The sequence below is a fragment of the Eumetopias jubatus genome, unplaced genomic scaffold (assembly GCF_037043125.1).
Source record: "Eumetopias jubatus isolate StellerSeaLion01/CBP00866 unplaced genomic scaffold, mEumJub1_p1.0 scaffold_30, whole genome shotgun sequence".
NCBI lineage: Eukaryota > Metazoa > Chordata > Mammalia > Carnivora > Otariidae > Eumetopias > Eumetopias jubatus.
Genome location: NW_028274836.1, coordinates 1,308,440 through 1,332,711, shown reverse-complemented (window position 1 = coordinate 1,332,711; position 24,272 = coordinate 1,308,440). Strand labels below are relative to the sequence as shown.

The 24,272-nt window shown below is 62.6% G+C and overlaps 1 protein-coding gene across 1 annotated transcript in view; it reads left to right on the top strand.

The window, feature by feature from the left end:
- OBSCN (obscurin, cytoskeletal calmodulin and titin-interacting RhoGEF) overlaps positions 1-24,272 on the top strand; it is a 127,034-nt gene that overhangs the window by 49,860 nt on the left and 52,902 nt on the right. Inside the window, exons 17-51 of the mRNA XM_088020475.1 lie at positions 92-358; positions 506-775; positions 1,515-1,781; positions 1,971-2,237; positions 2,436-2,548; positions 2,674-2,827; positions 2,991-3,152; positions 3,231-3,335; positions 4,114-4,380; positions 4,477-4,746; positions 4,856-5,122; positions 5,207-5,473; positions 5,568-5,834; positions 7,037-7,309; positions 7,750-8,016; positions 8,158-8,424; positions 9,768-10,040; positions 10,355-10,621; positions 11,305-11,571; positions 11,659-11,922; positions 12,262-12,525; positions 13,064-13,327; positions 13,667-13,930; positions 14,469-14,732; positions 15,072-15,335; positions 15,873-16,136; positions 16,476-16,739; positions 17,278-17,541; positions 17,881-18,144; positions 18,443-18,709; positions 19,077-19,343; positions 19,443-19,715; positions 20,264-20,536; positions 20,787-20,983; positions 21,129-21,204. Coding sequence (XP_087876601.1) covers positions 92-358; positions 506-775; positions 1,515-1,781; positions 1,971-2,237; positions 2,436-2,548; positions 2,674-2,827; positions 2,991-3,152; positions 3,231-3,335; positions 4,114-4,380; positions 4,477-4,746; positions 4,856-5,122; positions 5,207-5,473; positions 5,568-5,834; positions 7,037-7,309; positions 7,750-8,016; positions 8,158-8,424; positions 9,768-10,040; positions 10,355-10,621; positions 11,305-11,571; positions 11,659-11,922; positions 12,262-12,525; positions 13,064-13,327; positions 13,667-13,930; positions 14,469-14,732; positions 15,072-15,335; positions 15,873-16,136; positions 16,476-16,739; positions 17,278-17,541; positions 17,881-18,144; positions 18,443-18,709; positions 19,077-19,343; positions 19,443-19,715; positions 20,264-20,536; positions 20,787-20,983; positions 21,129-21,204 — 8,550 coding nt within the window. The remainder of the gene's footprint in view (positions 1-91; positions 359-505; positions 776-1,514; positions 1,782-1,970; positions 2,238-2,435; positions 2,549-2,673; positions 2,828-2,990; positions 3,153-3,230; positions 3,336-4,113; positions 4,381-4,476; positions 4,747-4,855; positions 5,123-5,206; positions 5,474-5,567; positions 5,835-7,036; positions 7,310-7,749; positions 8,017-8,157; positions 8,425-9,767; positions 10,041-10,354; positions 10,622-11,304; positions 11,572-11,658; positions 11,923-12,261; positions 12,526-13,063; positions 13,328-13,666; positions 13,931-14,468; positions 14,733-15,071; positions 15,336-15,872; positions 16,137-16,475; positions 16,740-17,277; positions 17,542-17,880; positions 18,145-18,442; positions 18,710-19,076; positions 19,344-19,442; positions 19,716-20,263; positions 20,537-20,786; positions 20,984-21,128; positions 21,205-24,272) is intronic.

Sequence of the window (24,272 nt, the reverse complement as noted above, 5' to 3'; positions counted from 1 at the left end):
AACCAGAGGGGGACTCAGGGCGCGTGACTGGTGAGCACAGAGGTTGTCCCCTGGCCCGAGCCCTGCAGCTGATGACCCTCCCGTCCTGCAGAGGTGGCCGCCAAGTTCTGCCGGCCCCTGGAGCACGTGAGCGGGGAGCTGGGCAGCGCAGTGACGCTGGTTTGCGAGCTGAGCCCGCCCCAGGCCGAGGTCGTGTGGCGCTGCGGGAGCACGCAGCTCCGGGCTGGCAAACGCTTCCGGATTGAAGCCGCGGGGCCCCGGCGCTCGCTCACTGTGTCAGGCCTGCGGCTGGAGGATGCAGGGGAGTATGCGTGTGAGACACGTGACGACCGCACCAGCGCGCAGCTGACCGTCAGCAGTAAGCCGGGGAGGGGCGCGCGGGTGGGCGGGCGGTCAGGCGGGGCGCACCTGGGCGGCTGCCTGGAGGAGGTGTCCCTTCTCCACGCCTGCAGGGCAGGGCCTCTGCCTCTCCCACCCACCTCTCAAGCAAAACCCCTGTCCGCAGCCCCCCGCACGGTCAAGTTCACGGCTGCGTTGAGCGCCGTCGTGGCGGAGGAAGGCCACGAGGCCACCTTCCAGTGCGTCGTGTCCCCCGGTGATGCGGCAGTCACATGGTTCCGGGATGGCGCCTTGCTGCAGCCCAGCGAGAAGTTTCTCATAGCGCAGAGTGGCGCTGGCCACAGCCTGACTATCTCCGGCCTGACCCTGGAGGATGCTGGCGAGATCACCGCAGAGGCTGAGGGGGTCAGATCCTCGGCTGCTCTTCGGGTGCGAGGTGCGTGGATGGGGCCGCGTGGAGGGCCTCCCCACGGGCTGGTTCCCTGGAGGCCTTCTGATGCCGGCCTGGGTCCAGCTGGTCTGGGTGACCTGGAGGCTCCCCAAAGGAGACTCGGGTGGGGCCCAGGGGCCGGGCAGATACTCGGAAAGGGAAAAAGTAAACTCCCACAAGGGGCATCTGGTTGGGGAGTGGACAGAGTTTGAGGCTGTCCAGTGAGGCTTCCTGGAGGAGGCATCCCAAGCCAAGCCCCATGGATGGAAGTGGAGTTGGCAGCCAGTGCAAGCACCTTCTGGGGAGAACATGGCAGAGCCCGGGACTGAGAGGCCCACTGGTGCCATGCTTTTCATTCCTTAACGTGGAGCGTCCAGGGTCTCCTTAAAGCAGCCTGGCTGGTGCAGCAGGTCTGGGGGCTCAGTCTGTTGCACCAGCTCCCCATGACCTGCTGTTGGTGGTCACGGGCCACACTTAGGAGTGCGAGGCACTTTGCCTGCTTGGGTTGTTGGGAGCAGGGAAGCAAGAGATGAAAGGTGTGCTGAGGTAGGAGCAGCCTCCCAGAGCCTCAGCTTCCTCCTGTGGGACCAGACCTGTGCAGGTGCACAGCCGGGCCCAGCTTGGAGGCGGGATGTGAGGTCATGGTGGGGAGCAGCTGTGCTGGCGGGGGAAGGGAGGGACCTCGAGCTCTGGCTCTTCCAAGAGTGGCAGTGACTGTGGTGACCTCCCTTGCTTGCGACCCCAGAGGCTCCGGTGCTGTTCAGAAAGAAGCTGGAACCCCAGACGGTGGAAGAGCGGAGCTCAGTGACCATGGAAGTGGAGCTGACACGGCCGTGGCCTGAGGTCAAGTGGACACGGAATGCAGTAGCCCTGGTGCCAGGCAAGAACGTGGAGATTCACGCGGAGAGCACCAGTCACCGCTTGGTTCTGCGCTGCGTGAGTTTCTCGGACCGTGGCTTCTACGGGTGCGAGACTCCGGATGACAAGACACAGGCCAAGCTCACCGTGGAAAGTGAGCAGCAGCTGGGCCTGGGGGTCGGGCATCTAGGAAGGAGGAGGGAGGGGGGGAGGGCGGTAGATGTCCCCCTGGAGGGACAGGCCCCGGGGGTAAGGAAGGGGTGTGCCTTTCCCCCTGGACAGCTGGCCTGAGGGCTAAGGTGTCCGTGCAGCGGCTCACCCCTGCCCCTGCGTGTTTGCCCAGTGCGCCGGGTCCAGCTGGTGCGGGGCCTGCAGGCCGTGGAGGCTTGGGAGCAGGGTGCCGTCAGCATGGAGGTGAAGCTGTCCCATGACCACGTGGAGGGCAGCTGGACGCGTGATGGCCTGCGGCTGCAGCCAGGGCCCACCTGCCAGCTAGCTGTGCATGGCCCCATTCACACCCTCACGCTGTTGGACCTGCGGCCGCAGGACGGCGGCCTCATCGCCTTCAAAGCCGAGGGGGTGCACACGTCTGCGCGGCTCACGGTCACCGGTGCGTGGGCGTGGGCGGGATCCGCCGCAGGGTGCACCCACCTCTGCCCCCAGGGTGGCCTGGAGAGGCAGGCGGGTTCAGGGTCGTGGAATCCTGGGGGCAGGGCACTGGGTCTCGCCACTAGAACCAGCTGTGTGATACCGCCCGGCTCAGACCTCTCCTGGCCCTGCTCTCACCTCCCCACTCCTGCCCACCTAGAACTGCCTGTGAGGTTTAGCCGCCCCCTGCAGGACACGGTGGCCACAGAGAAGGACAAGGTGACCCTGGAATGTGAGCTGTCGCGCCCCAACGTGGATGTGCGCTGGCTGAAGGTGCCTCCCCCCCCCCCCCCCCGCCGGAGTCCTCTGGCTGCCCTTACCTCTCCCGGGTGCCTGGCAGGTGAGGGGCTGCTCTGCTGGGCAGTCCCAGCACCTGACCCAACCTCATCCCTCCTCAGGATGGTGTGGAGCTGCGGGTGGGCAAGACAGTGGGCATGGTGGCCCAGGGTGCGTGTCGGAGTCTCATCATTTACCGGTGTGAGCTCGGGGACCAGGGCGTGTACGTGTGTGATGCCCACGACGCTCAGAGCTCGGCCTCCCTGACGGTGCAAGGTGGGCAGATTAGGGGTCAGAACCTCCTGGCCTCGCCACATTCCCCAGCAATGTGCTTAGCCCCCTGGCTGCCCTGCCCTGTACCCTTAGGCAGTCTGGGCGGGAGGGGGGAAGGGACAGCTCCGTGTGTCCAGGTGCGACAAGGCCCTGCTTGTTACCCCAGGTCGCAAGGTTCAGATCGTGAGGCCCCTGGAGGATGTGGAGGTGATGGAGAAGGAGGGTGCCACATTCTCCTGTGAGGTCTCTCTCGACGAGGTGCCAGCCCAGTGGTTTTGGGAGGGCAGTAAGCTTCGGCCCAGTGACAACGTGCGCATCCGCCAAGAAGGTGCGATATTGGGCAGGTTGCGGGAGGGCACGTCCCCAGGCCCTCCTTCCCCCAGGACTGAGTGACCTGTGCTTCCAGGAAGGAAATACACTCTCCTCTACCGGAGGGTCCTGGCAGAAGATGCAGGGGAGATCAGATTTGTCGCCGAAAGTGCAGAATCACGAGCGGAGCTCCGAGTGAAAGGTGAGGGGGCCCAGGGGAGGGTCTGTGCTGGGCAGTGTGTGGGTGAGCACACAAGTTTTGGGCCTTCCAAGGGCTGACAGGCCCGCTGTCACAGGAAAGGCTTGGGGCGCCCCAGGCCCTTCTTGGGAGGAAGACGGCAGTGACCCAGAAGGAGGAGAGGGAGGTGTTACCGCCTCAGCAGGAGGACAGGGGTCTGGGAGAGGCAGTTCCGGGTATGAGGGCTCAGGGTCTCCTTGTTGAAAATGGAGGCAGCAGTAAACCGTTCCTCTTCTTGGGACCGTGGCAGGTGCTGGAGAGGTGGTGAGGGCAGGTGGCACCCCTGGCAGGTGGCACCCCTGGCAGGTGGCAAGCGTCAGCCCTTAACTGGTGGCCTTGCTGACAGTGAGGGCATCGAGGAGGGAGGATCTGCGGCAAGGGGGGCGGGCTAAGGCATAGCAGGCTTGGATTTGCTTGCTGCAGGGGTGTGCCAGGCGGGGGCAGGGTGTGGGGTGGGGAAATGTGGCAAGGCGGGCATGTGGGGGGCGCAGGGGTGTGCGGAAGGAGCTTGCGAAGGGCCGGGGGCATGCATGTGGGTGCGCTCAGCTTCCTCCTGGTCAGCCGTGTGCAGTGGGTCCCAGAGAAGGCCGAGGGGGACACTCGGGGTAGCCATCTGCTGGACAGGGAACGGGCCCAGCGCGGGCTGCTCTGCCCGAGGCCGGTGGCCTGGTGGTTAGAGGCTGCAGAGGGGTGGGGTCTCCGAGCCCTGAGCACCCCCCAACCGCCCCGGCCACACCCACAGAGCTGCCGGTGGCCATCCTGCGCCCGCTGCGGGACAAAATAGCCATGGAGAAGCACCGCGGCGTGCTCGAGTGCCAGATGTCTCGCGCCAGCGCGCAGGTGCGGTGGTTCAAGGGCAGCGTGGAGCTGCAGCCCGGGCCCAAGTACGAGATGGTCAGTGACGGCCTCTACCGGAAGCTAATCATCAAGGACGTGCAGCCCGAGGACGAGGACACCTACACCTGCGATGCGGGGGACGTGAAGACCAGCGCCCAATTCTTCGTGGAAGGTGCGGGCAGCGCAGTGCGGGCGCCTCCCCCGAGTCCCCGTGGCGGGGGGCGGTCCTCCCGGCGGGACCGCGCCGCTGACGGCCCCTCCCCCACAGAGCAATCGATCACCATCGTGCGCGGCCTGCAGGACGTCACGGTGATGGAGCCCGCCCCCGCCTGGTTCGAGTGTGAGACCTCCATTCCGTCGGTGCGGCCGCCCAAGTGGCTCCTGGGAAAGACGGTGCTGCAGGCCGGGGCCGACGTGGGCATGGAGCAGGAGGGCACGGTGCACCGCCTGACGCTGCGGCGCACCTGCTCCACCATGACGGGGCCCGTGCACTTCACCATCGGCAAGTCGCGCTCCACCGCGCGCCTGGTGGTTTCAGGTGAGCGCTCGGCCCGCGGCTGGGCTGCAGACGGGCCTGGCACAGGGCGCGGGTGGGGCGCCGGGGTCCCTCCGTCGCCGCAGCGCCGCCCTCTCCCCTTCCGCCGCAGACATCCCCATGGTGCTCGCGCGGCCGCTGGAGCCCAAGGCGGGGCGCGAGCAGCAGTCGGTGGTCCTGTCGTGCGACTTCAGGCCAACCCCCAAGGCCGTGCAGTGGTACAAGGGGGACACGCCGGTGGCGCCCTCGGAGAAGTTCAGGATGAGGCTGGAGGGCCACATGGCGGAGCTGCGCATCCTCCGCCTCACGCCCGCCGACGCGGGCGTCTACCGGTGCCAGGCCGGCAGCGCCCACAGCAGCGCGGCGGTCACCGTGGAAGGTACGGAGGGCGCACGGGGCCCTGGGAGGGTCTCTGGGGGCGGCGCCCGCGCGCGTGCTGAGCGGCGCGCTCTGCTCCGGGCAGCGCGCGAGGTCACAGTGACGCAGCCGATGCAGGACGCAGACGTGACGGAGGAGGGCCGGGCCTGTTTCTCGTGCGAGCTGTCCCACGAGGACGAGGAGCTGGAGTGGTCGCTCAACGGCACGCCTCTGTACAACGACAGCTTCCATGAGATCGCCCACGAGGGCCGGCGCCACACGCTGGTGCTGAAGCGGGTTCGGAGGGCGGACGCGGGCACCGTGCACGCCCGCTCCCCCAAGGTGTCGGCCACTGCCCACCTGGAGGTCAAAGGTGAGGCGTCCGTGCGGGGCCCTTGGGGTCCCCCAGGGAGGGGCGCGGGGCTCTCGGCAGACCGCTCTCTCACCTGCCCACACTCGCCCCCCAGCCAAGCCGGTGGTGTTCCTGAAGGCTCTGGATGATGTGTCCGCGGAGGAGCGGGGCACGCTGGCCCTGCAGTGCGAGGTGTCGGACCCCCAGGCCCGCGTGGTGTGGCGAAGGGATGGCGTGGAGCTGGGCCCCAGCGACAAGTACGACTTCCTGCACACGGCGGGCACGCGCGGGCTCGTGGTGCATGACCTGAGTCGGGACGACACCGGCCTCTACACTTGCAGCGTGGGCTCCGAGGAGACCCGCGCCAGAGTCAGTGTGCACGGTGCGTGGCGCTGCGAGAGCTCCCGGGGGCGTGGCGGTCCCGGGGGCGTGGCCCTTCCCAGGGGCGGGGGGGGGGTCGGTTCTAGGGGGCGGAGCCTGCCCCAGTGGTGGGGCGGGGTCAGTTCCGTGGGGGCGGAGTCGGGGGCGGGTCTGGGTCCAGAGGGCGGGGGCGGATTCAGGGGCGGAACGGGTTTCAGGGGGCGGGGCCGGGGGCGCGTCTGGGTCCAGGGGGCGGGGCCGGGTCCAGGGGCAGGTCTGGGTCCAGGGGGCGGGGGCGGATCGAGGAGCGGAACCGGTTTCACGACGCGGGGTCCCTTCCAGGTTGCGGGGGCTGCCCCTGCTCGGGGCCCAGCCCTTCTCCAAGGCCGGAGGCTGCCCTTCAGAGCTCTAGAGGTCAGGGCAGGCTCCTGGAGGAGCAGGTTGGATGGGATCCTGGGAGGCCCAGGTGCAGGCAGAGGGGTGAGGGACGGTAAGCAGCGGTAGGACTGGGGACACCCAACTGGCCATGCTTGATAGAGCCCCAGGGGGTCCAGGGATTCCACAGAGGCTGGAGACGGTCCCCCTGTGCCGGGGGCTGTGTGTGGGGGCCACAGAAGGGTACAGTCAAGGTCACCGCAGCATGGGCCCCCTCACCCCTGGGACACCAGGGTCCCTTCGGACGTCCCTCTCAGCCTGGGCCTGGCCTCCTGTGTGCACTGCTGTCCTGGCCCAGCTGCCCCGGTCCGGTTCTCCCTCGCGCGCACATGCACGGCAGGCTTGCTGCCCGGTCCCCCTGTGCGGGTCCCTTCTGGTCTGGTTGGGGTTTGAGGTGAGACAGGGAAGGGGGCAGGGCAGTGTGGTGAGTTTGTTCTAGAGCTGGAGGGCCCCTTCCCGTGGGGCTCCCGTCCTTGCCCTGCTGGAGCATTCGAGCTGGTGACCGCTGTGGGCAGGCTCCTTCTCCAGCAGACGGGAAGTGACCACACCGGTTGGAGTAGCTCTCCATGCTGTGAACGCCAGGGTTCGACCAGCTGGAGGCGTTTGCTGAGGGGGCAGCAGGCCCACCATGCCTGGGGCTGCGGAGGGTGGGAGTGAGGTCTCGGCCTCAGGGCGTCTGGCCTGGGGCAGCTCTGGGTCGACAGTGCCAGCCTCGGGGGGGGGGGGGTGTGGGGGGGCTGGTGTCCAAGAGCCCGGCCTGGTACGACAGCCATTTCCTGTGGCCCACAGACCTGCACGTGGGCATCACCAAGAGGCTGAAGTCGGTGGAGGTGCTGGAGGGCCAGAGCTGCAGCTTTGAGTGCGTCGTGTCCCACGAGAACACCGGCGATGTGGCCACGTGGACCGTGGGTGGGAAGACGGCGGGTGGCTCGGGCCGCTTCCGGGCCACACGCCAGGGCCGCAAGTACACCCTGGCTGTCCGGGATGCTGCTCCTAGTGACGCTGGGGAGGTGGTGTTCTCCGTGCGGGACCTCACCTCCAAGGCCTCCCTCATCGTCCGAGGTGGGCACGGTGGGCAGGGCGGGATGGGGGTGGAGTGGGGCCTCGGGCCGGGCCCTGGAGAGCTCCCCGGTTGGAGACCCAGAGACACCTGTTGGGGTGCTGGGGGGTTTAGTCATCTGAGGGAGCTGCCTCTGTCGGGCGACTGTCCGGACTCTGGGCAGAAGCAGGGTTTCTGGTCTCTGGTGTGTGGTCTGACCGCTGCGGGAGCCCCCAGGCCCGTGGCTCACTGAGCTGGCAAAGTCGCCGCTCTTTGCGTCCCGGGGCTCTGAGCGATGCTGCGGTGTGAGAGTCCGTGGTCTCCTGTCTCCTCTCCCCGCCCCCTCCCTCGTGACCACGGGGACTCCTGATTCCCAGGGCCCTGTGGCCACCTGCCCTCTCCTCACCCTGAGCATGGCTGGGGCCTGGCCGGGGCTCACGGGGGACTGCTCTGCTCTCTTCAGAGAGGCCAGCGCATATCACGAAGCCTCTGGAAGGCCGGCAGGCCGCTGCGGGCGAGGATGTGGTGCTGAGCTGCGAGCTGTCTCGGGCCGGCGCCCCGGTGCGCTGGCTGAGGGCTGGGAAAGCCATTCACGAGAGTCAGAAGTATGACCTGGTCACAGAGGGCACTCGGGCCATGCTGGTGGTCCGTGCGGTCTCACCCAAGGACTCAGGCGAATACACGTGTGAGACAGAGGCTTCCAAGAGCACAGCAAGCCTCCTTGTGGAAGGTGACCCCACAAGAGACCCGGGGATGGGTCCCCATGGCCTCAGCAGGGGAGCTGCCCATGGTGGGGGCTGGTCCCTGTCCCGAGGGGCCGGCATGGGGTCTGAGCAGCCCTCAACCCGCCTGCTTCCCACCCCTTTCCCAGAAAAGGCAAACCGGTTCACAGAGGAGCTGGCCGATCTGCAGGCGGAGGAGAAGGGCATGGCCGTGTTTGTGTGCAAGACAGAGCATCCCGCAGCCACGGTGACCTGGCGTAAGGGCCTCACGGAGCTGCATGCCTCAGGAAAGTACACACCCAGCCAGGAGGGCCTGACCTTGAAGCTCACCATCCGTGCCCTGGACAAGGCAGACACTGACACGTACACCTGTGACATTGGCCAGGCCCGTTCGCAGGCCCGGCTCCTGGTGCAAGGTGAGGCCTGGCGCTGTGCTGGCCTGCGCTGTGGTTGGCTGTGAGCTTTGTTTAAGGAGGCTTGGAGGCCCTCGGAGACCAGCCTCAGTTTCCCTATCCACGGGAGTTGGGCCTGGGTGGTCTCGTCTCTGAGACCCTGCTGGGGGGACCTGGTGTGAATTCGTGCAGCCATGCGCTGAGAGCCCTTCCTGTGTGCTGGCGTGAGCCCAGGCCCCACACCAGGGCTCTGCGGGGATTGCGCACAGGGTGCGTGGGCCCGGCCCCCACACCGGGGCTGCGCGGGGATTGCGCACGGGGTGCGTGGCCTGCAGGCCTCCCGGGGTGAGTAGCAGTTGCACCTGCCGGGCACCCACCTCACAGATCGGGAGATGGGGGCCTGACACAGGGTCCGTGGCTGGCCCAGGGTCTCAGGGCACACTGGTGTCCCCGCAGAGCGGCGCCCCGCCCTCCCAACGCCATCGCTAGCAACCAGGGTCGGGGGAAGTCCCTCATGCGGGGGAGGGGTCTGTGCACAGGAAACAAGGAAAGAACAACAAAGAAGACTTGCTGTGTTTTTTCCTCTGCTTTTCTGTGAAAACCAGCAAATGCAGTGACCTCACCCTCAACCGCTCTGTGACTGCAGCAGAAACCATGTTCTGTAAGAAATTGGTACTCAGGCTTAATCCAAAAAATGTCAGTTAAAGTGAGCGTCACACAGTAGCAAAGCGTTGTCCTCAAAGACAAGACACGGACACGCCTGACGGGCGGTACGGCCGGAGCCTGGGGTTTGGGTGCCAGTCTGCAACTGTTTCCTAGTCCTCTCTGCAGGCGCTGCCCACCACGCGTTCCCTCCGTGGCCCCACAGCTCTAAGACCCCTGCAGGTGCAGGAGGAACCCGCAGGCAGAGTCCGTCGTGGTCGTTCGGACTTCCCTCTGAGCCGTCCCCACATCTACATTGGCAGCAGAAGTGGGGCTTTCCCCTAACAAGTCACGTCGCTCATCCTCCAAAGCGTTTGATTTAAATTTTAACACAGACACAACTTTGTTGTCAAACTCCTGTTCCTTGTGTCGCTCCATGACTTGATGGCTTTTTGTGGCCTTGAGGGTGGATGTCAGCAGGTGAGGGCGCGGTTTGGTGACAGAGGATGTGCTGTGGCCCATGCGGCGTGCTCTGCAGAAGGACCCCAGATGCGGGTTTGGGGCTCACCAGTGAAGCGGAAACAAACACGGTGCCCCTCGCTGGTTCCTGGGTTTGTTGTCCTGAGCCCGTGAAAGCCACGTGACCCATTTAGGTCTTGGGGAGTGCCCATCTCCCTTCGCAGCTGGCTGCAGGGGACCCTGACTCGCCGGTCTGTGCCCTGCAGGCCAGAGAGTGCTCATCACGGAGGATCTGGAGGACGTGGAGGTGCGCGAGGGCTGCTCAGCCACCTTCTCCTGCCGCATCTCCCCTGCTGACTACGGGCCGGTGCACTGGTTCTTGGACAAGACGCCCCTGCACCCCAACGAGCTCAATGAGATTGAGGTTCAGCCAGGTGGTTACCACGTGCTCACCCTGCGGCAGCTTGCTCTCAAGGACTCAGGCACCGTCCATTTCGAGGCAGGGGACCAGCGGGCCTCGGCCACCCTGCGGGTCACAGGTGGGTGATGTGCTCAGCGCTGTGGAGGGGCCTGGTCCGTGGGGCTGAGGGTGCAGCCTTGTGGAGGGCAGATGCTGGCCATGCGCAGAGCATGGTCCTGGGGCTCATGGGGACGGTGCCCAGCCCATGGATCCCAGGGAGGTGGGGCTCTTGGAAGGTGATCATTGCACGTGGGGTGCAGAGGTGACCCCACTGTCCCCACGGTGGGCTGCACCACGCCAGGCCTGCCCTGTTCCCCCGGCAGCCCCTGTGCAGCCCCAGCCGAGGGTCTGCAGCAGTCCCCAAGCATCCCGTGCCTCTCTCTGTACTTCCAGAAAAGCCAAGCGTCTTCTCCCGCGAGCTCACAGACGCTACCGTCACAGAGGGGGAGGATCTGACCCTGGTCTGTGAGACCACTGCCCTGGACAGCCCCGTGTGCTGGACCAAGGACGGGAAGGCCCTGCGGCCATCAGTCCGTTGCCAGCTGAGCCAGGAGGGCCACCGGGCCCAGCTGGTCATTGCCGGCGCCACCTTGCAGGATGGCGGGCGCTACAGGTGTGAGTCCAGGGGCTCCTGGAGCAGCTCCATTGTCAGGGTCCACGGTAAGTTCCCGGGCTCACACCCACGCCTCAGGGTGGGGCACCCCCCCTGTCCATCTCCAGGGCTCCGCTGCTGTGCTAGAGTCACCGCTCCTCTGTCCCCGGATCAGATGCGTGTTTCCGGCTGTGTTCCTTGTCTTGTTTTCTGTGTCCCTCTCCTTCTGACTTGGCTCGTCCCCACCTGTCTCAGCACGGGCACCGTAACAAATACCTCACACCGGGCAGTTAAGCAGCAGACTCTGATGGTCTCCTCGCCCTGGCGGGGGGAAGCCCCAGGCCCAGGCGTCGGCGTGTCTGGAGGCACTTCTCCCCGTGTCCCTGCATTGTCGTGTGTCTGTGTCCATCTCTTCTCATGAGATTACGTAACTCGCAGGATTAGGCCTCATTTTACCTTAACTACCTCTGGAAAGACCCTCTCCAAAAACAGTCGTTCTGAGGTTCTGGGGGTTGGGGTATGAATTTGGGGGGTACAGTTCATGCTATTCTGCCCTTCTCTGCTCGCACCTGTTCAGCTCCCCCTCCTGGAGGACGTTTGGGGGATCGCTCTCCATAGCCCCCAGTGCATAAAGGGCGAGGCGGGCCTGCCTGCACCCTCTGGCTGCCGCGTCCCCAGCTGTCGTCAGCCATGGGGGCCCTCACTGGGATGCAGGAGGTGTGTGCTGAGCCGAGCCTCTGCCTGCCCACAGCACGGCCAGCACGCTTTCAGGAGGGGCTCAAGGACCTGGAGGTGCTGGAGGGTGGGGCTGCCACTCTGCGATGCACGCTGTCCTCTGTGGTCACACCCGTGGAGTGGCGCCGTGGAGATGAGGTTCTGCGACCCGGAGGCAAGTACAGATTGTGTCAGGAGGGCACTGCGCTGGAGCTGGTGGTCCGGGACCTGCGGCCCCAGGACAGTGGGCAGTACTCCTGCTGCTTCGGGGACCAGATGACTTTTGCCACACTCACTGTGAGGGGTAAGCATCCCTGCCTGCCCTGCCCACGGGCCCCTTTCATTCCTGTGGGAGGATGAAAATGACATTCTCTGTCGGGCCCTGTTGCAGCCCTGCCTGCTGAGTTCATAGGGAGACTGCGAAGCAAGGAGGCCACAGAAGGGGCCACGGCCACGCTACGCTGTGAGCTGAGCAAGGAGGCCCCTGTGGAGTGGAGGAAGGGCTCTGAGACCCTCAGAGCTGGGGACAGAGTCAGCCTGAGGCAGGATGGGACCGTGTGTGAGCTGGAGATCCGTGGCCTGACCGTGGCGGATGCTGGGGAGTACTCGTGCGTGTGTGGGAAGGAGAGGACGTCGGCCACGCTGACCGTCAGGGGTAAAGACCGTGTGTGGCCATGTGGACCTGTGGCTTGGTGTCTGCCCATTGTCACTATGTCACCACCTTCCCTCTGTTGGACTGCGTCGACATCTGTGTCTCTCCAGCTGGGTCCCCCTGGGATCTCTCAGTCTCCATCTCTGTGTCCAGTATTTTTCCTGATGTTCATGTCCAGGCTTGTGTCTCCTCCTGGGCCATTTGCCTCGTACCCCACCTGTGCTTCTTTCACTCATCCGTGCCGTGGCCCTCTGCAGTTTGTGTGGTACTTGTGGGTGTCTGGTCCGGGACACAGAGTCCCTAAGATGGTCTGATGTCTCCCTGATCCTTGACCTTCCCCAGCCCTGCCTGCCAAGTTCACAAAAAGTCTAAGGAGTGAGGAGGCCACAGAAGGTGCCACGGCCACGCTGCACTGTGAGCTGAGCAAGGCGGCCCCTGTGGAGTGGAAGCAGGGGCCTGAGACCCTCAGAGCTGGGGACAGAGTCAGCCTGAGGCAGGATGGGACCGTGTGTGAGCTGGAGATCCGTGGCCTGACCGTGGCGGATGCTGGGGAGTACTCGTGCGTGTGCGGGCAGGAGAGGACGTCGGCCACGCTGACCGTCAGGGGTAAAGACCGTGTGTGGCCAAGCAGAGCCGTGTTCCGGTGTCCAGTTGACTTCATGACATCCATCTGCACTCAGTCCATGTTCATGTTCTTTCTCTCCCACGTTCTGTTGGTGTCACCCTCCATCTGTCACTGCATGGAATCCGCCTTGTCTCCTGGGCTGTTGTGTGAACCACAAGAAGCCGGCATCCCAGCCACTTCCCACCCTATGGTCACAGCTGGTCCTGCTGTCCTATGGGAATCTGTCTTGTCCTCTGTCCTGGCATGTCCTGCCCCCAACAATCTCCAGCTCTGTGTCTGACACTCCCTAGCCGTGCTGGCCAGAGTCATACCAAGTATGAGGCCTGAGGAGCCACTGAGGAGGCCACGGCCACACTGGGCGCAGGCCAGGTTGAGGGAAGCCACAACCCACAGTGTGTGCTCAGCATACCGAGCACGTAGCCCACGTCCACCTGGGATTGTGTCTTCTCTGTGATGTTCGTGTCCTGACCATGTGGTCAGAGCCCGTGATTGTGTCTGTGTCTCTCTGACCCTCTCCAGCCCTGCCTGCCAAGTTCACCAAGGGCCTGAGGAAGGAAGAGGCCACGGAAGGGGCCACGGCCACGCTGCACTGTGAGCTGAGCAAGGCGGCCCCTGTGGAGTGGAAGAAGGGGCCTGAGACCCTCAGAGCTGGGGACAGAGTCAGCCTGAGGCAGGATGGGGCCGGGTGTGAGCTGGAGATCCGTGGCCTGGCCGTGGCGGATGCTGGGGAGTACTCGTGCGTGTGCGGGCAGGAGAGGACGTCGGCCACGCTGACCGTCAGGGGTAAAGACCGTGTGTGGCCATGTGGACCTGTGGCTTGGTGTCTGCCCATTGTCACTATGTCACCACCTTCCCTCTGTTGGACTGCGTCGACATCTGTGTCTCTCCAGCTGGGTCCCCCTGGGATCTCTCAGTCTCCATCTCTGTGTCCAGTATTTTTCCTGATGTTCATGTCCAGGCTTGTGTCTCCTCCTGGGCCATTTGCCTCGTACCCCACCTGTGCTTCTTTCACTCATCTGTGCCGTGGCCCTCTGCAGTTTGTGTGGTACTTGTGGGTGTCTGGTCCGGGACACAGAGTCCCTAAGATGGTCTGATGTCTCCCTGATCCTTGACCTTCCCCAGCCCTGCCTGCCAAGTTCACAAAAAGTCTAAGGAGTGAGGAGGCCACAGAAGGTGCCACGGCCACGCTGCACTGTGAGCTGAGCAAGGCGGCCCCTGTGGAGTGGAAGAAGGGGCCTGAGACCCTCAGAGCTGGGGACAGAGTCAGCCTGAGGCAGGATGGGACCGTGTGTGAGCTGGAGATCCGTGGCCTGACCGTGGCGGATGCTGGGGAGTACTCGTGCGTGTGCGGGAAGGAGAGGACGTTGGCCACGCTGACCGTCAGGGGTAAAGACCGTGTGTGGCCAAGCAGAGCCGTGTTCCGGTGTCCAGTTGACTTCATGACATCCATCTGCACTCAGTCCATGTTCATGTTCTTTCTCTCCCACGTTCTGTTGGTGTCACCCTCCATCTGTCACTGCATGGAATCCGCCTTGTCTCCTGGGCTGTTGTGTGAACCACAAGAAGCCGGCATCCCAGCCACTTCCCACCCTTTGGTCACAGCTGGTCCTGCTGTCCTATGGGAATCTGTCTTGTCCTCTGTCCTGGCATGTCCTGCCCCCAACAATCTCCAGCTCTGTGTCTGACACTCCCCAGCCGTGCTGGCCAGAGTCATACCAAGTATGAGGCCTGAGGAGCCACTGAGGAGGCCACGGCCACACTGGGCGCAGGCCAGGTTGAGGGAAGCCACAACCCACAGTGTGTGCTCAGCATACCGAGCACGTAGCCCACGTCCACCTGGGATTGTGTCTTCTCTGTGATGTTCGTGTCCTGACCATGTGGTCAGAGCCCGTGATTGTGTCTGTGTCTCTCTGACCCTCTCCAGCCCTGCCTGCCAAGTTCACCAAGGGCCTGAGGAAGGAAGAGGCCACGGAAGGGGCCACGGCCACGCTGCACTGTGAGCTGAGCAAGGCGGCCCCTGTGGAGTGGAAGAAGGGGCCTGAGACCCTCAGAGCTGGGGACAGAGTCAGCCTGAGGCAGGATGGGGCCGTGTGTGAGCTGGAGATCCGTGGCCTGGCCGTGGCGGATGCTGGGGAGTACTCGTGCGTGTGCGGGCAGGAGAGGACGTCGGCCACGCTGACCGTCAGGGGTAAAGACCGTGTGTGGCCATGTGGACCTGTGGCTTGGTGTCTGCCCATTGTCACTATGTCACCACCTTCCCTCTGTTGGACTGCGTCGACATCTGTGTCTCTCCAGCTGGGTCCCCCTGGGATCTCTCAGTCTCCATCTCTGTGTCCAGTATTTTTCCTGATGTTCATGTCCAGGCTTGTGTCTCCTCCTGGGCCATTTGCCTCGTACCCCACCTGTGCTTCTTTCACTCATCCGTGCCGTGGCCCTCTGCAGTTTGTGTGGTACTTGTGGGTGTCTGGTCCGGGACACAGAGTCCCTAAGATGGTCTGATGTCTCCCTGATCCTTGACCTTCCCCAGCACTGCCTGCCAAGTTCACAAAAAGTCTAAGGAGTGAGGAGGCCACAGAAGGTGCCACGGCCACGCTGCACTGTGAGCTGAGCAAGGCGGCCCCTGTGGAGTGGAAGAAGGGGCCTGAGACCCTCAGAGCTGGGGACAGAGTCAGCCTGAGGCAGGATGGGACCGTGTGTGAGCTGGAGATCCGTGGCCTGACCGTGGCGGATGCTGGGGAGTACTCGTGCGTGTGCGGGCAGGAGAGGACATCGGCCACGCTGACCGTCAGGGGTAAGACCGTGTGTGGCCAAGCAGAGCCGTGTTCCGGTGTCCAGTTGACTTCATGACATCCATCTGCACTCAGTCCATGTTCATGTTCTTTCTCTCCCACGTTCTGTTGGTGTCACCCTCCACCTGTCACTGCATGGAATCCGCCTTGTCTCCTGGGCTGTTGTGTGAACCACAAGAAGCCGGCATCCCAGCGACTTCCCACCCTTTGGTCACAGCTGGTCCTGCTGTCCTATGGGAATCTGTCTTGTCCTCTGTCCTGGCATGTCCTGCCCCCAACAATCTCCAGCTCTGTGTCTGACACTCCCTAGCCGTGCTGGCCAGAGTCATACCAAGTATGAGGCCTGAGGAGCCACTGAGGAGGCCACGGCCACACTGGGCGCAGGCCAGGTTGAGGGAAGCCACAACCCACAGTGTGTGCTCAGCATACCGAGCACGTAGCCCACGTCCACCTGGGATTGTGTCTTCTCTGTGATGTTCGTGTCCTGACCATGTGGTCAGAGCCCGTGATTGTGTCTGTGTCTCTCTGACCCTCTCCAGCCCTGCCTGCCAAGTTCACCAAGGGCCTGAGGAAGGAAGAGGCCACGGAAGGGGCCACGGCCACGCTGCACTGTGAGCTGAGCAAGGCGGCCCCTGTGGAGTGGAAGAAGGGGCCTGAGACCCTCAGAGCTGGGGACAGAGTCAGCCTGAGGCAGGATGGGGCCGTGTGTGAGCTGGAGATCCGTGGCCTGGCCGTGGCGGATGCTGGGGAGTACTCGTGCGTGTGCGGGCAGGAGAGGACGTCAGCCACGCTGACCGTCAGGGGTAAAGACCGTGTGTGGCCATGTGGACCTGTGGCTTGGTGTCTGCCCATTGTCACTATGTCACCACCTTCCCTCTGTTGGACTGCGTCGACATCTGTGTCTCTCCAGCTGGGTCCCCCTGGGATCTCTCAGTCTCCATCTCTGTGTCCAGTATTTTTCCTGATGTTCATGTCCAGGCTTGTGTCTCCTCCTGGGCCATTTGCCTCGTACCCCACCTGTGCTTCTTTCACTCATCCGTGCCGTGGCCCTCTGCAGTTTGTGTGGTACTTGTGGGTGTCTGGTCCGGGACACAGAGTCCCTAAGATGGTCTGATGTCTCCCTGATCCTTGACCTTCCCCAGCCCTGCCTGCCAAGTTCACAAAAAGTCTAAGGAGTGAGGAGGCCACAGAAGGTGCCACGGCCACGCTGCACTGTGAGCTGAGCAAGGCGGCCCCTGTGGAGTGGAAGAAGGGGCCTGAGACCCTCAGAGCTGGGGACAGAGTCAGCCTGAGGCAGGATGGGACCGTGTGTGAGCTGGAGATCCGTGGCCTGACCGTGGCGGATGCTGGGGAGTACTCGTGCGTGTGCGGGCAGGAGAGGACGTCGGCCACGCTGACCGTCAGGGGTAAAGACCGTGTGTGGCCAAGCAGAGCCGTGTTCCGGTGTCCAGTTGACTTCATGACATCCATCTGCACTCAGTCCATGTTCATGTTCTTTCTCTCCCACGTTCTGTTGGTGTCACCCTCCACCTGTCACTGCATGGAATCCGCCTTGTCTCCTGGGCTGTTGTGTGAACCACAAGAAGCCGGCATCCCAGCCACTTCCCACCCTTTGGTCACAGCTGGTCCTGCTGTCCTATGGGAATCTGTCTTGTCCTCTGTCCTGGCATGTCCTGCCCCCAACAATCTCCAGCTCTGTGTCTGACACTCCCTAGCCGTGCTGGCCAGAGTCATACCAAGTATGAGGCCTGAGGAGCCACTGAGGAGGCCACGGCCACACTGGGCGCAGGCCAGGTTGAGGGAAGCCACAACCCACAGTGTGTGCTCAGCATACCGAGCACGTAGCCCACGTCCACCTGGGATTGTGTCTTCTCTGTGATGTTCGTGTCCTGACCATGTGGTCAGAGCCCGTGATTGTGTCTGTGTCTCTCTGACCCTCTCCAGCCCTGCCTGCCAAGTTCACCAAGGGCCTGAGGAAGGAAGAGGCCACGGAAGGGGCCACGGCCACGCTGCACTGTGAGCTGAGCAAGGCGGCCCCTGTGGAGTGGAAGAAGGGGCCTGAGACCCTCAGAGCTGGGGACAGAGTCAGCCTGAGGCAGGATGGGGCCGTGTGTGAGCTGGAGATCCGTGGCCTGGCCGTGGCGGATGCTGGGGAGTACTCGTGCGTGTGCGGGCAGGAGAGGACGTCGGCCACGCTGACCGTCAGGGGTAAAGACCGTGTGTGGCCATGTGGACCTGTGGCTTGGTGTCTGCCCATTGTCACTATGTCACCACCTTTCCTCTGTTGGACTGCGTCGACATCTGTGTCTCTCCAGCTGGGTCCCCCTGGGATCTCTCAGTCTCCATCTCTGTGTCCAGTATTTTTCCTGATGTTCATGTCTAGGCTTGTGTCTCCTCCTGGGCCATTTGCCTTGTACCCCACCTGTGCTTCTTTCACTCATCCGTGCCGTGGCCCTCTGCAGTTTGTGTGGTACTTGTGGGTGTCTGGTCCGGGACACAGAGTCCCTAAGATGGTGTGATGTCTCCCTGATCCTTGACCTTCCCCAGCCCTGCCTGCCAAGTTCACAAAAAGTCTAAGGAGTGAGGAGGCCACAGAAGGTGCCACGGCCACGCTGCACTGTGAGCTGAGCAAGGCGGCCCCTGTGGAGTGGAAGAAGGGGCCTGAGACCCTCAGAGCTGGGGACAGAGTCAGCCTGAGGCAGGATGGGGCCGTGTGTGAGCTGGAGATCCGTGTCCTGGCCGTGGCGGATGCTGGGGAGTACTCATGCGTGTGCGGGCAGGAGAGGACGTCGGCCACGCTGACCGTCAGGGGTAAAGACCGTGTGTGGCCACGTGGAGTGCATGGGTTCCTGTCCTGTCTCTGCGTCTTGTATCTTCACTGGTCCTCAGAGGCCCTCCCCTACTCTGTCCTGTCTGGTTGCCCGTCCGGTGTCTGTGGTTACTGACCTCCACCCTTATGACCTCACGGGGCCCATCCTGGTGGTAGGGACAGAGTTTCCACTCATGTCCCTCTCCCACCTCACCCCATTCTGCCCACTTCTCCGTCTTCAGTGTGTCCAGCTGTATGTTGGGACACCCACTGGGGGCTGATCCTGTGCCTACCCTTCAGCCGCACAGGTCATATTCAGGGAGCCACTCCAGAGCCTGCAGGCTGAGGAGGGTTCCTCAGTGACCCTGCGGTGTGAGCTGTCCCAGCCCAATGCCACCGTGGTCTGGAGCAAGGGCGGCCTGGAGTTGCAGGCCGATGGGCGCAGGGAGCCTCGGCAGCGGGGCCCCACGGTGGAGCTTGTCCTGCGGGACCTGCGCCGGGAGGACTCGGGGGAATACACATGTGCCTGTGGACCCCGGGCCACCAGCGCCACCCTCACCATTACAGGTGGGCCCCAAGGCCAGGCCTGTCACACATGCGGGTCCCCTGTGCTTTGGGCTGTGCCGCAGGGCTGCAGCGCCACCCTGGGCATCCCATGGGGGGCACGGGCTCTGTGGGCATGTCAGGTCTGGCAGGAAGCTCAGCCCTCACTATCCCCAGCCTGGTAGCTGAGACCCTGAGGTGAACCCCAGCCCTCACAGCCACACCCCTGTGGCTCCCTCCACTGTCATGCCCCTGTGGTTCTCCCCTGCACCCCTCTAGGCACCCTGGGTCCAGCCCCCAGGGTGGTCTCCCCAACCCACATGGTTGCCCCTCCTGGTGTCCCTGCCCCATAGCTGCGCCCCTGCCCTCACGCTCTCCCGCTTCCCCATAGCTGCACCTGCACGGTTCCTTAGGGAGCTGCAGTCCCAGGAGGTGGACGAGGGTGCCACGGCGCGCCTGCATTGCGAGCTGAGCCAGGAGGGCGCCAGCGTGGAGTGGCACAAGGGCTCCCTGCAGCTCTTCCCTTGCGCCAAGTACCAGATGGTGCAGGAGGGAAGGACCGCCGAGCTGCTGGTGCATGGCGCAGAGCAGGAGGACGCCGGCCACTACACCTGTGACACGGGCCACACGCAGAGCACTGCCAGCCTCTCTGTCCGAGGTGAGCGGCCCAGCAGCCCTTGCCCTCCCTGGGGCCCTCCGTCCCGCAGCGGCCGGCGCCTTGCTCGGTGGCCCTAAGCGCCCCTCCCTGGCCCCCCAGTCCCCAGGCCCACATTCCAGGAGGAGCTGCAGAGCACGGAGCAGGAGGTGGGCGGTGTGGCCCGGCTTTGCTGCCAGCTGAGCGAGGCAGAGACCGGTGTCCCAGTGCAGTGGCTCAAGGAGGGTGTGGAGCTGCACGGGAGCCCCAAATACGAGATAAGGTGCCTGGGGACCACATGTGAGCTGCTGATCCACGGACTGGAGACCAAGGACACGGGCGAGTATGTGTGCGTGGCCGGTGGTCAGAAAACCGTGGCCTCTGTCATGGTCAAAGGTGAGCCCTTCCTGCCACACTCTCTCCCCCTGGGGCTGCCCTGGGGGTGCACCTGGCCTGGCCCAGCTCCCATTAAGGCCAAGCCCTTCTCTGGGCATTGTTCTGAGGGCCCTGGGGTTATAGGCTCTGTCTTCTTTCTGCTCCACTCTGGTGAAGGTGCTCCTAGAGAGGAGTGTTCACAGGGGGAAACACGCTGCACCACCCCCAGCACTGCCCTGTATCCCACCACCAGCCTTCAGGAGCCCCTGTCTGCCTTAAAGGGCTTGCCTCCCGGCTGTCCTGGCCAGGGCAGGGCTGGCCGCAGGGTGGGGGTGGACAGAGGCAGCCCAGCATCCCACAAGTGCTCACGTTCCTTCCAGAGGTGCCCCCAGCCCAGTCTCTGCCCCTAGGAGTCGGGTGTCGTGGTGACAAATGTGTGGGGCACATAGAGGCTGGGGCAGTGGAACACTGTGAGGGTGTTCAGGAAGGCTTCCTGGAGGAGGAGTAGTGGGAGGTTGGCTTGGGTGCTCTGACCTGGCTGGTAAAGGGACCTCTCACCTACACCCCAGAGCCAGAGGTGACCATTGTGCGGGGGCTGGTGGATGCTGAGGCGCAGGTCGACGGGGACGTGGAGTTCACTTGTGAGGTGTCACGGGACGGGGTCGCGGATGTGGAGTGGCGCCTCCAGGGCCTGCCCCTGCAGAGCAACGAGGTGACGGAGGTGTCCGTGCGGGGTGGCCGCACCCACACGCTCCGGCTGAAGGGCGTGACACCCGAGGATGCAGGCACCGTCTCCTTCCACGTGGGCATGCACACGTCCTCTGCGCGGCTCACTGTCCAAGGTAGCGGGGCCGGGCAGGCTCACTGCACTCTGGGCTGGAAGGTCCGGGCCCTCTGTGGGCCAGACCCAGATCCCTGGACCCTTGCCTTCGGGGGTGGGGAACTGGTGGGGAGGTGGCCCTGTGAGTGGGCAACTCCGGGACGGCCTCACGTGCCTGTCCTCAGGAATTGGGGTGGGGTACTGGGGAAGACCCTGGGGGACTGGGACGCACCCCTGACCTGGAGGCCGATGCTGTGTCTCCCTCTGTGCAGTCCCTGAGGTGACCATCGTGGAGCCCCTGCAGGACCTGCAGCTCAGCGAGGGCCAGGACGCCCATTTCCGGTGCCAGCTGTCCAGGGCCTCTGGCCAGGGTGCCCGCTGGGCCCTGGGAGGGGTGCCCCTGCAGGCCAATGAGATGAACGACATCACTGTGGAGCACGGCACGCTCCACCTCCTCACCCTGCGCAAGGTGGGCGCCCTGGGGCCTGTCCCCAGCCACAGTACTCCCCGGGGGTGCGGGTGAGGGAAGGTCCCAACTCCAGCCGGACTGGGCTGGGGGCCTGTGGAGAAGGTGGGAGCAGGGCTGCCAGGCTGAGACCCCCTCTGTCCTTCAGGTGACCCTGGAGGATGCTGGAACCATCAGTTTCCAAGTGGGCTCATGCAGCTCGGAGGCCCGGTTAAAGGTCACAGGTGGGAGCCCCCTGCCCTAAGCAGCGCCTTGCCTGTGGGTGTCTGTATTTCTCTACTCAGGGAGCTGTTTGGGGGTGGTGTGGCCAGAAACCCAAGCCTTCCAGAGGCAACCTTGCCTTAGATTGGCGAATTTCCACCGCTTGGTGGCTAAAGCCACAGACCAGAAAGCCCAGCGAGATGGACCAGTGCAGGTCAGCCTGAGACGTTCTGGTGTGTGTGGGATCCCAGTATGGGATGAGGGCTGTCCACAGGAGGCTGGCTGCTGTGGGCCTGGGCCCTGCGGTGCAGGCAGGGCCTCTGGGATTTCCACCCTTCATGTGACTACTCTTGTGACACCAGTCACTGTGCTCATGTCTACACTGCCACACAGCTGTGCCTCCAGCAGATTTCCAAGTGCTGATGCGGCGGCACAACCCCGATGCATGTAGGTTTAGACAGGGGCCTACAAGTCTCCAGGCCTGTAGGCAGGATCTGAAGCTTTCGCCTTGGGTTCTACCTTGTCCCCAGAGCTGGTCGTCTCTGAGTGCCTGACCCTGAGAACGAATCCTGTTCTGCCTACTGGTTTTCAAGCTGGTGCCATGCATCTCGCCACCCACCTACATCCATCATTCATCTGTAGACATCCACCCACTCGTCCATCCAACACCCATCTGTGTGTGTGTCTATTTATCTGTTCATCCATCTGTCAACCATGTACCCATCTACCATTCATCCACCCACCATCCATCTGTCCATCTGTTCACATACCGTCCACCTATCCGTCCATCATCCATCCACCATCCATCCATCCATCCATCTGCTCATCCACCCATCCACCATCTATCCATTCCTCTATCTACCTACTGCTCATCCATCCATCTGCTCATCCACCATCCATCCATCCATCCATCCGTCCATCTGTTCACATACCGTCCACCTATCCGTCCATCATCCATCCACCATCCATCCATCCATCCATCTGCTCATCCACCCATCCACCGTCTATCCATTCCTCTATCTACCTACTGCTCATCCATCCATCTGCTCATCCACCATCCATCCATCCATCCATCTGTCCATCTGTTCATATACCGTCCATCTATCCGTCCATCATCCATCCACCATCCATCCATCCATCCATCTGCTCATCCACCCATCCACCATCTATCCATTCCTCTATCTACCTACTGCTCATCCATCCATCTGCTCATCCACCATCCATCCATCCATCCATCCGTCCATCTGTTCACATACCGTCCACCTATCCGTCCATCATCCATCCACCATCCATCCATCCATCCATCTGCTCATCCACCCATCCACCGTCTATCCATTCCTCTATCTACCTACTGCTCATCCATCCATCTGCTCATCCACCATCCATCCATCCATCCATCTGTCCATCTGTTCATATACCGTCCATCTATCCGTCCATCATCCATCCACCATCCATCCATCCATCCATCTGCTCATCCACCCATCCACCATCTATCCATTCCTCTACCTACTGCTCATCCATCCATCTGCTCATCCACCATCCATCCATCCATCCATCCATCCGTCCATCTGTTCACATACCGTCCACCTATCCGTCCATCATCCATCCACCATCTGTCCATCCATCTGCTCATCCATCCATCCACCATCTATCCATCCATCCATCTGCTCATCCACCATCCACCCACCATCCATCTGTCCATCTGTTCACATACCGTCCACCTATCTGTCCATCATCCATCCACCATCCATCCATCCATCTGCTCATCCACCCATCCACCGTCTATCCATTCCTCTACCTACTGCTCATCCATCCATCTGCTCATCCACCATCCATCCATCCATCCATCTGTCCATCTGTTCACATACCGTCCACCTATCCGTCCATCATCCATCCACCATCCATCCATCCATCCACCATCCATCCATCCATCCACCATCCATCCATCCATCTGCTCATCCACCCATCCACCGTCTATCCATTCCTCTATCTACCTACTGCTCATCCATCCATCTGCTCATCCACCATCCATCCATCCATCCATCCGTCCATCTGTTCATATACCGTCCACCTATCCGTCCATCATCCATCCACCATCTGTCCATCCATCCACCATCCATCCATCCATCCATCTGCTCATCCACCCATCCACCATCTATCCATTGCTCTATCTACCTACTGCTCATCCATCCATCTGCTCATCCACCATCCATCCATCCATCTGTCCATCTGTTCACATACCGTCCACCTATCCGTCCATCATCCATCCACCATCCGTCCATCCATCCACCATCCATCCATCCATCCATCTGCTCATCCACCCATCCACCATCTATCCATTGCTCTATCTACCTACTGCTCATCCATCCATCTGCTCATCCACCATCCATCCATCCATCCATCTGTCCATCTGTTCACATACCGTCCACCTATCCGTCCATCATCCATCCACCATCCGTCCATCCATCCATCTGCTCATCCACCCATCCACCATCTATCCATTCCTCTATCTACCTACTGCTCATCCATCCATCTGCTCATCCACCATCCATCCATCCATCCATCTGTCCATCTGTTCACATACCGTCCACCTATCCGTCCATCATCCATCCACCATCCATCCATCCATCCATCCATCCATCCATCCATCTGCTCATCCACCCATCCACCATCTATCCATTGCTCTATCTACCTACTGCTCATCCATCCATCTGCTCATCCACCATCCATCCATCCATCCATCTGTCCATCTGTTCACATACCGTCCACCTATCCGTCCATCATCCATCCACCATCCGTCCATCCATCCATCTGCTCATCCACCCATCCACCATCTATCCATTCCTCTATCTACCTACTGCTCATCCATCCATCTGCTCATCCACCATCCATCCATCCATCCATCTGTCCATCTGTTCACATACCGTCCACCTATCCGTCCATCATCCATCCACCATCCATCCATCCATCCACCATCCATCCATCCATCCATCCATCCATCTGCTCATCCACCCATCCACCATCTATCCATTGCTCTATCTACCTACTGCTCATCCATCCATCTGCTCATCCACCATCCATCCATCCATCC